The sequence below is a fragment of the Ascidiella aspersa genome, chromosome 3 (genome assembly GCF_963924565.1).
Source record: "Ascidiella aspersa chromosome 3, kaAscAspe10.2, whole genome shotgun sequence".
Classification (NCBI taxonomy): domain Eukaryota; kingdom Metazoa; phylum Chordata; class Ascidiacea; order Phlebobranchia; family Ascidiidae; genus Ascidiella; species Ascidiella aspersa.
The window spans coordinates 20216849-20232518 of record NC_139449.1 but is presented as its reverse complement, the minus strand read 5'-3'; the positions used below and the strand labels follow the sequence as shown (position 1 = coordinate 20232518).

Here is a 15670-nt window from a genome sequence, read left to right as displayed (position 1 = left end):
ACTAAACTGCACCAACGTAAAATAAATCCGTTAAAAAAATGAAAATTGCTTGTTGCATATTACGTTGTAACATGTCTGTTTAAATTTGCAAGCCTCATAAAAAAATTTTGCTTCGTGGTGCTGTAACTGTGAAAACCGTAACATTTATCGATTCAGAATTACTAACGAAGCTGTAACAGCCATATATAAAGTTGCGTGATATCAAGAAAATACGTAATCTTGTTTCATCTATTTTCGCCACACTTGTTCTCTCTGTTGGTATTTGGCCTCTTGCCGCGGTTGCACACACGACACATGTGGTTCAAACTTAAAATTGCCTCTAAACCTTTTGTTCTCGCGAACCCGTTGTTAGTTTTTAAATACTTGGCTCTCAACGACTTATTTAAAACGGACAGCGACGTAGCAGCTTGTTAAAAAGATCAAGGATAAATGGTGACCAAGGATTGCCAGCACCTGGCGCCACTATATTTTTTGTGTATTATTCAGGGGCAAAACACAATAGGCTTTAAAATCTTGGCTATATTAGTTTAATTTGTTGTGTCACAGCGAAACGTCATAAAATACAATTATTTTAAAATATTATACAATCCGAAAACGTGTAGCCAATATTAAATTAAAAATGTTTTGCAAGATCAAATAATGTTGTCGGGTCTGGGTTTGGACCATCCTGATATATACGTTATAAAATTGAGGAATCACAAAAGCGAACGAAGTTATAGCTTCCACGCATTTCGCATCATAAGATCAAAGTACGCGTCGTTGTCTATCGAGGCGCCGAGTCCAGCATAGTAATTGAAGAACTCTTCCTTCGTCACCTTGCCATCGAGATCGCCTGGCGTATCGAAGCTTATCAAAAAATTACGAAACACCTGGTCCTTCGTCCAGTCGCCGTTCATATACTTGGGATGCTGACGTGCGTTATAGACCCCTCGCAAGTCTTCCACGGTTATCACACCGTCTCCTTATTAAAAAAACAAATAAGATGTTAGATGTATAATATTGATGCAGTTTTCTCACGAAAATACATTAGAAATACATTATGCTACATTTAAGTTGTCCGTTTTGGGGAGGCAGGCAAAACAAGAAGGGACTCCAGTACGCATAATAGAGTGTATCAGTAAAACAAGCCAAATATTTGTTTGTTTTTTGTTTGTCAAAAATGTAAAAAGAGTGACAATCGAAAATCACCCACAATTTAACATTCCAGCACACTTTGTTTTACATATTATTTTTGAGTCATTTGAAGTCCGAACTTTTTTTTTAAATACACAAATGTTAAGGTTTTATAGTCAGATTGCGTTTCTTAGACATGATTTAAAACCATTTTAGACAATAAAATTTTTTTTCAAACATGGGTAAACCTTTTTTATAGCTAAAATGTTTCCAGTTTTAAGCGCTAAAACACACAGTCTTTAGATTCATATATAAATCTCTCACACCAGATACCTACGGGTAGACACACCGAAATCATATGCACAATGTATATTCTCTTCTGGAGCCGTAGGCTACTGGCCAAAGATAACGGCACACGTTATATAGTAGGCCTATACCGAATGCCAACTACAGAAATCAGTCAACCTTATCAGGATTATAGTGCAAGTTAGACCAGGCTAGAAAAAACACTTACGGTAGCTTACGGTGAGGTTCGAACTCACGACCGCCGATCGTGCCGAGACCGTCGCTCTTCCACTGAGCTACGCGCAGAGGTCTGATTTGTTACATATACTCGCGGTTTGCTCACCTGTCTTGTCCAGCTTTGTAAAGGCTTTATCAATAATTTCTTTACGCGATTGGGACATTGGGGGACGGAGCGATTTCAACAATTCGTCAAAACTGACAGAGCCATTGTGGTCGGTGTCTATGTCTTCCAAGATTGACCTTGCGTCTTCTAAATTGAAACTTAATCCGAAATCTTTAATTCCTTCCGTAAACTCCTCCAAAGATAACGTTTTGCTGCCGTCATCATCCATAATCCTAAATATTCTTGCAAAACCTTTAATTCCTCTGTATCAATACACGACTTGGTTTTAGAATAGTTTAGTCCACCAAATAATTTTCATAAAATTTTAAAGGGGATTGACATATTTTGTTAGATTAGCCTGTTGCCGGATAGAAATATATGTTCAATATTTTTGAATACGTTTTCCGTTTGCACTAAAACACACTTTTTATGTTTATATTACTGAAAGCGGTTAAAAGACGGCGTGGCGCATTTGTAGAAAATTAATAACAAATGCTCATTTAATAACAAAGGTTGGCCATTCCTGCGTCACGGATCCCAGTTTGATGGCCACTGTACTTGACGACATATCTGCTTTTGTCTGGGCTAAATCGCGCACTTAACAGTTTTACAGTTTGAATATAAGTCTATCGCGAAGACTAATTGGTATTTGTGTTGTTAAGAATGAATTTGTTTGTAAAATAGCTTAGGCTTTTGTAAAATAGCTTAGGCCGATTTTTTTCTGTTTGCGCCTCGCAGTGTCATATTTAACATCTAGATTCTAAACAGTGCGTAGTAATAAATATATTTTTTTAATTTTTCTCGTAATTAGGCCGACAACACGGGATGCGCTTTGTTCCATACAACACAAAAATAAACGCAAATATATTAAACGATCATTTTGCCGTTTATGAATCGTTTTCTCGATAAGTTAGCAATAAAACTTGGGACAGGTGTTGGTAGCCTATTACCTGTCATAAAGTTAAAGTTAACGTCACTTTTCACATAACGAAAAAACGTATGACAATACATGCATAACCGCGTTACTTACGATGCTCCTCGTTTTAGACATTTTTCACGTAACATCTTGATAGAATTTGCAGCATTACTTTGCGTCATGTTTAACACGTGCGTGTTACAGTATTTTCAATTTGATAAGGGAACCGGCTGGTTCTAAAAACATATTAAGCGTTATACAACAATGTAGTTCAACAAGACGATAAAAAGGTTTGGATATAGTCTTAAAATACAATAAAACTCAAAGTTTAATAACTCCAGTAAAAACAGGATCAGATATTTTTTAAGGAATATATATGCTGCCAATGGTTTTGGATTCCATATAGATACGCCCTTTTATAGTGTTAAAAGAAGTATTAGGGTTCTGCCCAAAGCGTATATAGTCATGTTAAATCAAATATTTTTCATTGCTTCTGCCACGAAGTTTTGCTGATGTTGGTTGGATAAAGCACCAAAACGTCTGTTAACATGACTACCATCTTGTCATTTTTAGAATGCTAAAATTTAAACGAGGTAATCATAGACAAAAGTTTTTTTTAAGTAGTGACTACGTGTCCTTTATGGATTTGCCTTTTATGTTAGGTCGTTTTTTTTCTCAGATTTGAATTACATCTAAAGTGGATATGCCTGATAGTGGGTACCGATATTGGTAAAAGTATTATAAATGTATGCTGTTGGACTAATTGTGGTTAAAATGCAGTATATTTCAAACGAGATTACTGCAAAACCTTTCTGCCATGAGCCATTAGCACGACATACCGCTTTTAAAACAAGCGTATAGGGTGCCCAACGGTTTTCACTGGTCTGTAGGCATTGAAACACATAGTAATTTGTTGTAACATTCTTTGAATAAACTCTTGGTTGTTTTTTTACCTGTTAAAATCGAACTATCGAATTTATTAAGGTATAGGTGGTTGACGACCAGCCAAAATAGTCGGCCTAACTATATTGTAGGTTCAAAACTGTATTTAAAAAAATAATTAATATTTTGGTTGAACCGTTTTTTAAGCAAAGTAACGTATAGTTCAAAAATGTGGTTTTAGATTGACTTAAAAAAAATATACCATAATAATAGATACTAATACTATGCTGTAACGATATTCAAAAATCTCTAAATTTACTATCCAGTGATGTTATTTTCAAGCTGTATCTGTGTAAAATAAAATATATAAGCCTATAACTGTTTTGTTAGTTTTAGTTGCTGGTGTGCAAACTTGTATACGATACTTCATCTACGACCCTTTGGACCTTCACGCGCAGTACTAAATATAGAACCATTTAAAACCTAAAAAATCTTACATCAACATTAGACACTAAATGATTAAAGCGCGCCAAATTTTACTGAAGCCTTAAGCGTCTGACGTACTTTTTGCCTCGGCCTAAACAGGGCGCTGTTTAACTTTTTATTGATAAATTCTGATTTGTAACTTTTGTTCATAAATATTTCAAGATGAAAAATTTTTATTATGCAACATATAAAGTCAATACATGTGAACGCTGGATGTGACAAACTGTTTACAGAAACATCGGAAGGATATGGACTGCTGTCAGTATGATTCACAGCGGCTTATCACATATTATAGAATGGTTTTGGTTATAAACAAAATTATGTGATTATGATGTCATCGACTATGGTAGACGCAATTTCGGCACTCAAACCCGTTTAACGTGTAAAAATTTGCTAGAAAAGACTTATCTTAAGTATATCATTTCAAAATAAGCCTAAACAGTTACAACAAGCCCACGTTTATACGTGTTAGGGTCACTAGTTGTTTCATAACCCATTTTCGTAAACCAAAATCGGTGCGGCAACTTGTTTCGTTGTATAAAACATAGTAGCTTAATACAGGATAAAACAATAATGAAAGCAAAAAATATTACAACTTCCACGCCTTTCGCATCATTACGTCAAAGTAAATGTCGTTGTCTATCGACGCGCTAACTCCGACGTAGTAATTGTAGAACTCTTCCTGGGTCACCTTGCCATCGGGGTCGCCTGGCGTATCGAAGCTCTCCAGAAACTTGAGAAACACCTGGTCCTCCGTCCAGTCGCCGTTCATGTACTTTGGGTGATGCCTTGCATCATAAACCCCGCGCAAGTCTTCCACGGTTATTACGCCGTCACCTGTTTTGAGAAATAAAGACATTGTCTTGAACTAAAGTATAATGCGTTTATTGGACGGTTATCTAAAAGAGACTGCCAATTTCATATATTTGCTCATTTTGGTATTATAATGTTGTTTTTCATCAACCAACTTAAAACATTTGAATGCCCGTGGCGAACCTTTTAAAGAAAACATAGTGACGTTTAAAGTTTACTTTTTCCTCTGTTCCAACAAAAACGTAAGATATGCCTCCAGAAGCAGGGCCGTAACCACCCGGTTTGGCCGGTGCAGCCCTGAACAAGGGGAGCCCCACGTTGCTCAATTTACAGTAAAATTTGTATACTAAAAAAATTAGCACTAAACCTGTGAATTTAGTTTATTTAGAATACACATGATTACACATATACATTTTTTGTACTTATTTAAAGAGTAGATAAAGATTGGAACTTATACTTATTTAAACATCAGTTTTATTCATCGTAATTGTTACTTTTTGTTCATATACTTGCATTAAAAAGTACAATCTTTATCTATTCTCGGAAAACATTGTTAATAACAGTAACCATAACTTTTGGATGCAAAAATGATCTTTAGTGAATATTATAAAGCAAGGGCGCCAACAAACGGTGGATCCTGAGGAGTAGGCTACGTGTTCCCCGATTACTGTGTTTTGCCTGGTTGAACTTCTTAAATGAAAAGTTTTGCTGCGAACAAAAGTTATGGTTCTAGCATTTTATAGCACATGCTGGTAAAATTGACGTTTTCCGCGACGTGTGTCTCATTGTATCCTCGAAATGAAAAGTGTTGTCAATTAAAACCAGTTGTTTCCAAAATTTTATCGTCACGACCTGCTTTTACTTTTCAGAAAATATACGCGACATTTTAATTTGGTGTATATGACACATCAGTGGTGAACGTAAGTCGCGTTTTTACCAGGCCAACGTGCAATCGGGTTTTTAAATTACCATTTCAGTTGAATATTTGTGCATTATATCGAACAATAGGATCGGGCTCCCCACAAAGGTACTTGTTTTGGCCATCTTGTTATGATGTAACTTTGTGACGCCATTCCTGGTTTTTACGCCATAGATTTTGCACCAGGGCCACAACTGACGAAAGTTACGGTCCTGATCGGAAGTAAACTAAAAGTAAAGTGTAATTCTACATTCGTTTGTGGTGTGTTTCAACATTAGAGATAATGCCTACTAAAAGGCCAAACTATAAGTAAAACGACTCGTCTTAAACCTAATTTGTGAAGTTAGGTATCACTGAGGCGTTGTTCTGAAAAATAATTGATTCTCACCTGTCCTATCGAGCTTTCTAAATGCTTTGGAAATAAGTGTCTTTCTTGCTTGCGACAACGGAGGTCGCAGTTTTACAAGAAACTCGTCAAAGTCGATAGTTCCGCTCTTGTCGCGGTCGATTGTGTGAAACATTGACTTGATTTCGTCGGGCTCCATGTCCAACCCGAAGTCGTAAATACCTTTCTTGAACTCGCCGTAGTCCAGCGACCGACTTCGGTCGTCGTCCATCACACGGAAGCATCGACCGAGGCCCTTGATGCCGCTGTGGAAGAGTTAACAGCAGGTTCAATTAAATTATTGGAAATAGTTCATCATTTTTTTAGCAACATGATATCAGATTGCTTAGGATATGTTTATGCCGAAAATTCTTACAATTTTAACATAATTAATTAATTATTGGGAACACTTTCCAGAAACATAAAGATCATATCGAAAACTAACATTTATGAACAGACTATTTTAAAACGTCCTCTTCAAACGCTGGAATTACTTGGTATACAAAATTTATAAAAAATAATAGCAGAATAATTTAATCTGAGGCACCTTTGTTGCAATTTACCTGAATGATTTTATACTCGATTTTAGTTACACACTAACGCTTTCACGACCTCGAGCAATGCATTTTTATATTTTGAATTTTTTTCAAAGCGATGTGCACCATGTTTTTCTACCTAATTAGAATGAAAAAAATCCGATGCTTGACAATTTATTCCTATACCGATACCCGATATTTTAGACAAGAGTCTTGCGATCCTAACCGATACCAAATGACGCCATTATTATGCTGAAACAAATAAGTTTCATAAAACGAACCGTTTAAAGGTAATTTTCCTGATTACGACAAAGTGCGCTTTAGTGTTAAGAAGTTAGGTTACGTCATGTTAAGATACCATTTTGTGATAGGTTTACGTTTTAGGATATAAATTTTTGCATTGATCGCAAATCATGGCAGAAATTTCTAATATCGAGGTCAATCTAGTGTCGGACGAGTACGGATGCTACCAGTTGAATCGTGTATCGTCTGATCTGACATTATCAGACATCCCCCTTAAAATATTGACTAACTTATCGCAGAAATACAGCAACTTTTACGTCTTCTACTAGTAGATTTTCATGTAACAAATGTTTCCGTTGAAATTCTTACTTACTGTGAACCACGAGAAAGGCATTTAAGGCGCAACCTTTCCAGTGGATCTTTTGTGGTTTGCATCAGGCGTTGTGCCTTATCTGCCATTTCTCTGTCATGTCGCGCTGTGCCGGCCATGATTTACTTTATTAATACAACCCTAATTGAAAATAGCCTGGAAATTACAGGGTAAACAATTTCTTTAAGGTTTTTGTGCCTGATAGTTGTACAAAGCTCAAATTATTACGTCTCTGAACTCTAACAAGTCACACATATTATCCAAACATGTTATACACAATTATTGAGATCTGGTAATTTACACTACATAGTTAGGCATAATCTGTATAAAAATCAAACAGAAACCTACTTATATAACTATGGTAAATATGTCGCTATAATAAACTGTCTTACGATGTGCTCCGTGGTAACCACCTCTAAAAGAAAGATTAACAATAGGTTGTATTGGCGACAGATGGGTTACACAAGAATAACAACAAACGACCGAATACGCAACGAAACACGATAGCCTGCTGCTAGTAACCTGAGCATTTCTATTTGAAATAAAATCATATGCCGTGGTCTCTAAAGCTAGCCGCAAATAGTGTTGCGGCAACTTGCGTTCATAAATAAATATCGCCACTAGTTAAATCCATTACCATCACGTGAGGTTATTGTTGTTCAGCGCTAATCTGCGTTTTCTAATTTATACATTGAAGAACTAATTCAACGACATGAGCCACATAATCACATAACATGAACCAGTAGAGCTACCATTAATCCAGTATAAGGTATTTAAGTCAGGCATAAACTATTAGGTGGTCAACTTTGCCTGATTGTTTAATTATACACTGTACAACTTTACCCAACCAAAACATACATAGTCATACTCCATGCGTTTATATGCACTCTCCATTCTCGCACTTTTGTGACGATTCGCAACAAGTGTAGTACTGGCTGTTCCAAGCGCAGCAGGGCTGATCGGGAGGACACGGGTTGTCTTGACAAGTGAGTGGACTTGGTTGGGGAATCGGGGGGTCGTAATTGCAGTAGGGGCCATTGCAAGTCGTGTTTTTGGCTATTGAGGCGACAAGAAGATCCAAAGCCGCCGTTTGTTGCATCGGGGCCGAAATGTTGTAGGGTCCGGTGTAATGGACACCGAAAAGCTAAACACAATAACGTATTTAGACGTCGTTTCCTTTGAGAAGTAATTTTAAATCAATATCTGGGGTTAAATAGTTATAAGTGCGTTGTGCCCTATTAAGAATATTTAGGTATGGTAACAAAAATAGGATTAAATGGCAACGACATGCAGGATAATAAGATACACTATAAAACCAACTCAATATAGAACGACCTTGCTTTAACTTACCGGCCCCAGTGTTGTATTATGCAACGGAGGGCCATCTTTATACAAAATCGAACAATTCTTTTCTGACGGTTCGCATCGATCATTCGTCCACGCCGAGTCGCTGTTGAGCTGAATAAACCTCTCGTAGATCTCTATGTTTTCCTTCCATGTCAAGCTCGTATCTTTGCTTGATGTCAGGTAGTCCACGAAGTAACGGAGGTTGCGCATGAAAATTCCCTTGAACATCTTCGCATCATCGTCGCACTCAGGTGCACAATATTCAACTAAGATGCCCTTCCTTAATTCAAATTTTTGTTTTATTTAGTTTACTTTGTAGAAATATTATTTGGTTAATAATAAATTTCAAAGCCAAAAAGGTCGAGTAGATCGACAGTATCTTGATTAAGACGTTTCGATACGAACTTGTATCATCTTCAGTTAGTGTGACTGAAAAGCAAATCAAAGCTTCACTTATAAAAGGCAGGACGCAATTGTTATCACCAGAGTTTTTACAGTTGGAGCCTTTAGGTGTGCTTTGATTTGCTTTTCAGTCACACTAACTGAAGATGATACAAGTTCGTATCGAAACGTCTTAATCAAGATGCTGTCGATCTACTCGACCTTTTTGGCTTTGAAATTTATTATTAAGCTACATTACAGATCCGTGCATAGTGTACCCAATTATTTGGTTAGCTTTCGGAAAAATCTGTTTAAGATTTGCCAACAAGGATAAAACTTTGTAACATTTTGGAATTCCTTTTATTCTTGACCACAAACGACATACTAATTTTTAGCCGAAAACATGTCGTACTTGGTTGAGTTATGTATGGCCGTCAAAGCGATCTTGTGTGCAAGTGGAACAAGTTTCTCTGTCCTGTTAAGAGCCACTCCTGCTTCTACTAAGCCACCTAAAAAGAAGAAAAATGTACTACCAAGATTTACCATAAATAAGGTACCAAAAATCAATATATGTTTTCATTGACATGATACGCCACTGGCATGTGTTATGTACCTGGATGGTGAAGTCGTGGTTTTCGCCTAAAGCCATTTATATGCCTATACCTCTGAAAACAATGCTGCACTCAAAGATTTTTATTTCAAAAGAAAGACGAAAGAAAGGAACAAAAGATTAAAGAAATTCAACTATTATGTTTATAGTTTATTTTTTGTAGAACAAAAATAATAGTATCAAGTCACTATAAAGTATATTAAGTAAATTAACAATATATTAAGTAAATTATTTTGTCGCCTTATCTTCATTCCCTCAATTTTATTGCAAAACATAATATATGTTAACAACCAACGTGTATTGTAAGGGCCGTAACAGGTTGTTGTCAAGATTTGCGCTTATTCTTTAGACTGGTAACCTTATGCTTAATTATAAATATTGGCGTTAAACAAACTCTTACCAATCATGAGACCCATGTTGTAAGTTGGGCCGAACACACGGTTGCTCGTACAGTTATATGTCACTCCGTCTGCCACCATGTAAGTTCCACTATCCACGATTTCGTTCATTTCTATAAACTTCAAACACAATGTAAGTTGTTTGTCTCAAGCGTATTTCAGTAACAAAATTGGTATAATTTATTCTAATGTTGACGTCTTCACTCAAGTGTACAGCCCTTGTCGATTGATGTTTAATCATATAGCCTATATAGTTTGTTGGAAACCGATTTACTTTACTAAACTTTCAAACTATTAAGACAAGTTTGCTCGGTTTATGTTTTCTCATTACATACATTTAAGGTTTGGTTGATTTTCACTAACAGTTCCGGATTTTTTGTGAACTTGTACAGTTTACTTCCCAACTGCAGCATTTGTGCATTTTCTACAGTCTGCTTGCTACCCTCGGTCTGGAAAGTAAATCGTAAGGTCATTTGAAAGTCGAATGTTGCCTAATAAATGTGAAATAGTTTTGAACCTGATCAAACCAGAAACCGCCGCCACAAGTGCCAGACGTGTCCCAACCATTCTTCCATATCCAGTCGTAAATTTGCTCCGCCTCATATAGGAATCCAGACGTTGGATCGTCCGCTCCTGGACCTAGAACCTATGAAGAAGCATTTCATAGAATTTAACATTCTTCAAACAACACATGATGCATTCGAAAAGGCTTGTCGAAATCAGTCGGTCTAATCAGGATTTTTTGGCAAGCCTTTCCGAAGACATCATGTTGTAAACTATATATAATGTGTGCCGTTATTGTTAGTCAGGACGATTCCGTAAGGCAGGGGTCGGCAACCTACGGCCCGCCGATGTAATTCATCCGGCCCGCCGCCTCGTTGACAAATTAGACACGATCTATTTCACAAACTTTTTGACTATTTTAACTATACGTAATTGCGAAAAATTTTCGCGCTTTGTGTTGCGCCCCCACCGCGACCTGTGCACTGGGGCCTGGCCCCTGACCCCATACAGTTGCCCGGCGGGTCGCAACCGCGCGAGTTCTTGTTGTTTGCAAAGGTTTCTGGTCAGATATGCTACCTGTCATAACCACAACTAAAATTCCAATCAAAAGTATATTGTTACAACGAATTAAAACGTTATCAAATAGCATTAGTGAATGTTATTTTCAAATTAATGTGAGACAGACATCCACCGCCTATTGCAGCGACTGTCGGCTAAGATTTCGCAAAAGACTTCTCTAGAGAAAAACTCAAAGCCGCTAAGAAACGACATGTATATAGCCAATACGTAGGAAGAAAAAGAACACGAAAGTTACGTCATATTTGGCCAATAAGACTGGCCGGCACTCTAAAACGTGGCTTAGGCATTACAGCGGCCATTCTAAGGCCAATTTGCAGCGGGAGTCAGACGCCAGCAAAACAAGTGGCTTGTGTTGCAGAACGTGAGACACCGCCTGCAAGACTGACAATTATAGTTTACGAGATTAAAGGTTACATGTCAAGTTTGAAACGAGGCGAACTGAAGCAGGAAAACACAGGAATTTTACACACAACAATACGGAAAACTTTGCATCATCAAATATGATATTATGTAACTGAAGAACATATTTGGCAAACGAAAGCTGAAACGCGTAATCTAAAACCCTACTTATCACATCGTAAAATCACTTAATGAACTCTAAGATTTGGCTTATGGCAATTAATTAATTTTGGTGTTTAAGTGTTGATAAACACGTAACATTTGCGCGAATGTCTATCCTACGTCCGGTTTGTTTACGTATTTTTTAATGCTGCCTTTTCAACTAGATCAGCGATTCTTTACCGTTGCGCCGTTGAAGGTTGCCAAGTGCGTCGCGCAAAAACGGAAAACAAATTAAGAAATATTGGACAAATATTTTTTTAAATTTGTTTTTATTTTTGCCAATGTAATAAAAACTTGCAAGAAATTAAAAGAACCGGTATACCCCCCCAAAAAAAAATCGCGCTCGCTTCGCTCGCCAGGTGACCCTTCATTTAAAACGGTTAACAAACACTGAGCTAGATTAACTTTAAATATTATCACGAAGTAGTTTTATTACACTTTTCATTAGTAATGTGGATGAAGAATGTTTAAACTCGAATTTTAAACCAAACAAACGTTTTTTCCGCGCCTTGCGTCAACACTTTACTGCCTCTGTAAATATAAATAAACACGTTTTAAAGTGGAAAAAATATCCCAGCCCCGCCGGACTCACAGTTGTTCTAACATTTCAATAACACAATTCTTAGTTATCTCTTTGTGCGTCCCGCAAATACCTTTCTGAGTTTGGTTTTGGCCCGCGACTAGAAAAGGTTGCCGACCCCTGCCGTAAGGGCTCAATCACAAAATATGCACATTGTGTATATGAATGTTTCATGTGCTGCAAAACAATTGATGAAACTTTTAAAACAAATTTAACAAAATTCCAACTTAAGTTTAGGGGTACGGCATTCGCACGAAGTAAGCGTAGTTAGTGTTCGCACCACTTCAGTGAAATGAGATCAAGTTTACCTCATGTATGCGAATGTAGCTGAGCCCATACCACGCCATGTCATCGAAAGATGGCTGTGGGTAATATGCTTCCAAAAGGCTGTATACGTCTCTTAACGAACCGGTTACTACCGATTTATACCTGGAAAATTATGGATATAATTCTGCAAAACAAGCAAAGCTCGTTTAAAAAAAAAGATTTTATAATACGGTTGTTATACTGCGCGAAATACAGTAGAAGTAGAGGCTTAAGGAAGCTTTTGACAGTATGTGACAAAATGATATAAGGTTTATGTTATCCTTGAAAAAGGAGCATGCTAAATGTTTGCCAGTATACAGTTGTTTTTTTTACAAATTTTACTCACATAGTATTGTTTCCGTAGTACATTAAGTTAGCAAGGGACTCCAACACCACCCCATCTTGCCAAAAACCATCAAATCCATTCCAAGTTTGATAACTAAATAGACCAGCTATGGGTGATGGGTACCAGTTGTGCTGCAGAGCGAAAGCAGTTAGGCACGCGCGTACTGCGTTCGTGTTGTTGCCAAACGCAGACTGGTTGCAAACCAAACTTGAAGTATCTGAACAACAATATTTTTTACAATAAAGCTGGTCTTGAAAACTATCCAACTGCTCTGAAAAGTACCCTTTATTTAAATAAAATATTGGAAAAATTTTCATTCAACTTTGTTTTTCAATAAGTTTTTTTTTACATTTGTTTTTTTATAGCACAAGCCAGTTGATTTTATTGTAAGGCAAAAATGTTTTGATCACTGGTCGACATGTTTCGCTGGTGCAGATAACTCGACAACAGTTTCAGATGATGCGTGCACCTCGATTGTTAAGTATTTATTTGTTACAGGACGATGAAATTGATATTCATGGTTATTCTGTTTGGTAAATATGCCAGTTCTAAATAAAAATAAATTAAATTGGACCTGAAAATATCCTTTTTTATACATTTCATTAGCAAAACGTTATAAATGTATGACAACAATTACTGGTTATGGAAGGATCAACGTTTTTTGTTTATGGGAAACATAAAACTAATTATATTCGAATCAGGATTGTTTGCGTCGAACGCGAAGTTTTTACTGCATGAAAATAATTCACGCAGACCTCGACAAAATTCTCCAGTTTGTCTGATTATTTCCAAAGTAAATAGTTTAGTTTCCAACTTGGCTTTAGCAATCCATACTATATGCAATACATCCATTTCAGCTCGCATTGAACCTATTTTAACTTTCATTTAAACTTAATTGCTATTAGTTTTTAAATACTATACGCAAGTCTTATATTTACCTTTGTACAATCTGATTTCTTTTGAAAAGCAAGACACTGTCATAAAAAAGCCTCCAAACACCAACCACAGTCTCGATTTGTATTTCATCTTAATGCAGTTACAAAAGCTTGAAGTAACCTATAGCTATTTTCTGCACTTCATTTTGTTCAATATGTAGCCTAATAGCTGAAACTTACAAATGTCTGTATTGTGATATGTACACATCTAAAAATGACCTTTGATCTGTCAACATAAATGCAATAGCTGAACCAACTAAGCTGCTGCGCTGGTTGTTTATCAACGATGGGCTACTTTGATTTAGTTAATTTGTCCGCAATTATGCAGCCACGCATACAGAAGCGAACTAATGTAACCACGAACGCTTTACGTACCTTAGCAGATGTGCTTATGTGCATTGTAGGCTAGGTTTTGTTTTGAACAATTTTATGTGCCTCGCGGACCTATAAGCAATTAAGCATGTGTGCGTGCGCGCCGCGCGTGTATGTTCGTCAGTTCACGACCTGAGATGTTTAAACGAATTGCACCATGGCTGCGCAGTGCATATTGGTTCTTAATGCACAACCACTAGTCTAGTACAAATTGGTCACTACTGGGGCCCTATCCAGAGAAGAGCGAGGTACGCGGGCATTACACCCGAGAAAAACTAAAAACTTTATCTAAATGCAAAACAATTTTTTAGTGCGCACGAATCTTATATGATATTTTAAAATGTTAAGCCCAATGGTTCCTAACGGGAATACACAATAAGACCTAAAAAGCAACGGTTCCTAAAGCAGATAAATCTATAAAATTATACTAAGACCAACGACATAATACAGCCGAATAGGCAGTAATATGCAGTAGAGAATAATATAACAATTGTCTGAATAAGACCTAAATCTGCCGGAATACGCCATAAATTCATCCGAATAAGGCCTAAATGGCCAAAATACCGCCTGAAACTGCAGGAGGAGGGTATGGGACGATCGGGGCCGTCGGTCTGGCATTGGCCGTTTTGGTGACAAAGTTTGGACGCCCTAGTTTTACAGTGGCCGTTTGGGCGCCGGTGTTTTGGCACCGGATATTTGGTCCTGTTTGGGGTTTTGGTGGGTAAAGGGTGTGGGGTTGGAAAGGCGAAAGGGTGTAGGCTTAAAATTATTAGGGGAGTCAGTGATGTACTTAGGGTGGGGGTTTAGGGTTAGGCAATGTGTTGTTTAGGCTTGATTCTACCATTTAGGAATTATTCAGACGGATTTAGGACCTACTCCGATTTAGTCGGTCACATTGGGTATTCGTCCTATTTTGGTCTTATTTCGAATTGTGTTTTGTTCCGACGTTGATGTTGTTCTTATCTCGGTCTTATGGCTCAAGTCCTTCCCAACATGGGGATTACAAGAACTCGACTGGGGCTTCGCCGTGTACTACATGTTAAACGAAAGAAAAAATTAGCAGTAGAAGATGTAAAAAACAGCCGCGAGTCTAGCAATTGAGATCGTAACACTTGCTACAGTGAACCAGTCATCTTTATGACGTCACGCTTACCTTTGGTTTTTAATCAATCACCGAAACTTAGCATCAACCAGCCAACCTTGTGCAATGTAAACCATTCAAACACAGGAGACGACCGATAATACCACGTATAGTAAAATCAATTCTTATTGTTTTGTTCAAGCTACGTTTCTTGTTCGAGAATTCCAGTAGTTTAGTGAACCAATACACTTTTCGTCTTTTGAATAAAAAAATGACGCAAATAAACCCTAAACCAAAACTTTGTTTGGTCGTGTATGATTTTTGCGTAAATCCGGGCATTTTTTCTAATTTTCGAAATAGTCTGTCTGGAAATATAAAC

General features: G+C 37.2%; 3 protein-coding genes across 3 annotated transcripts; all 3 read right to left on the bottom strand.

The window, feature by feature from the left end:
* Positions 1-713: 713 nt before the first annotated feature.
* On the bottom strand, positions 714-2815 carry LOC146160687 (calcyphosin-like protein). Its single transcript, XM_083385375.1, has 3 exons — positions 2772-2815; positions 1742-2004; positions 714-961 (listed from the first exon to the last, which is right to left on the bottom strand). The coding sequence occupies exons 1-3, from the start codon at positions 2804-2806 to the stop codon at positions 714-716; spliced, it is 546 nt and encodes a 181-aa protein (XP_083241501.1). The 5' UTR covers positions 2807-2815.
* A 1371-nt stretch (positions 2816-4186) lies between these two features.
* LOC146160686 (calcyphosin-like protein) lies at positions 4187-7441 on the bottom strand. The gene is made up of 3 exons (XM_083384232.1): positions 7295-7441; positions 6146-6408; positions 4187-4862 (listed from the first exon to the last, which is right to left on the bottom strand). Exons 1-3 carry the CDS (start codon positions 7408-7410, stop codon positions 4615-4617), a joined length of 627 nt encoding a protein of 208 aa, XP_083240358.1. The 5' UTR covers positions 7411-7441; the 3' UTR covers positions 4187-4614.
* Positions 7442-8168: 727 nt separating this feature from the next.
* LOC146160685 (uncharacterized) lies at positions 8169-13929 on the bottom strand. The gene is made up of 9 exons (XM_083384989.1): positions 13842-13929; positions 12904-13120; positions 12560-12680; positions 10545-10673; positions 10363-10476; positions 10030-10147; positions 9432-9528; positions 8642-8918; positions 8169-8435 (listed from the first exon to the last, which is right to left on the bottom strand). The coding sequence occupies exons 1-9, from the start codon at positions 13927-13929 to the stop codon at positions 8169-8171; spliced, it is 1428 nt and encodes a 475-aa protein (XP_083241115.1).
* Positions 13930-15670: the final 1741 nt, after the last annotated feature.

Bases quoted from the DNA above. Each gene is read 5' to 3' on its own strand.
- LOC146160686 (XM_083384232.1), bottom strand. From the start codon at position 7,410: ATGGCCGGCACAGCGCGACATGACAGAGAAATGGCAGATAAGGCACAA. The intron at 6,409-7,294 runs GTAAGTAAGAAT...ACTCTTCCACAG, and splicing joins TGCCTTTCTCGTGGTTCACA to CGGCATCAAGGGCCTCGGTC. The intron at 4,863-6,145 runs GTGAGAATCAAT...TTCTCAAAACAG, and splicing joins TAGAAAGCTCGATAGGACAG to GTGACGGCGTAATAACCGTG.
- LOC146160685 (XM_083384989.1), bottom strand. From the start codon at position 13,929: ATGAAATACAAATCGAGACTGTGGTTGGTGTTTGGAGGCTTTTTTATG. The intron at 10,477-10,544 runs GTTCAAAACTAT...TTTACTTTCCAG, and splicing joins GCGGTTTCTGGTTTGATCAG to ACCGAGGGTAGCAAGCAGAC. The intron at 8,919-9,431 runs GTACGACATGTT...ATTTGAATTAAG, and splicing joins GCCATACATAACTCAACCAA to GAAGGGCATCTTAGTTGAAT.
- LOC146160687 (XM_083385375.1), bottom strand. From the start codon at position 2,806: ATGTTACGTGAAAAATGTCTAAAACGAGGAGCATC. The intron at 2,005-2,771 runs GTAAGTAACGCG...GTATTGATACAG, and splicing joins TGTCTAAAACGAGGAGCATC to AGGAATTAAAGGTTTTGCAA. The intron at 962-1,741 runs GTGAGCAAACCG...TTTTTTAATAAG, and splicing joins TACAAAGCTGGACAAGACAG to GAGACGGTGTGATAACCGTG.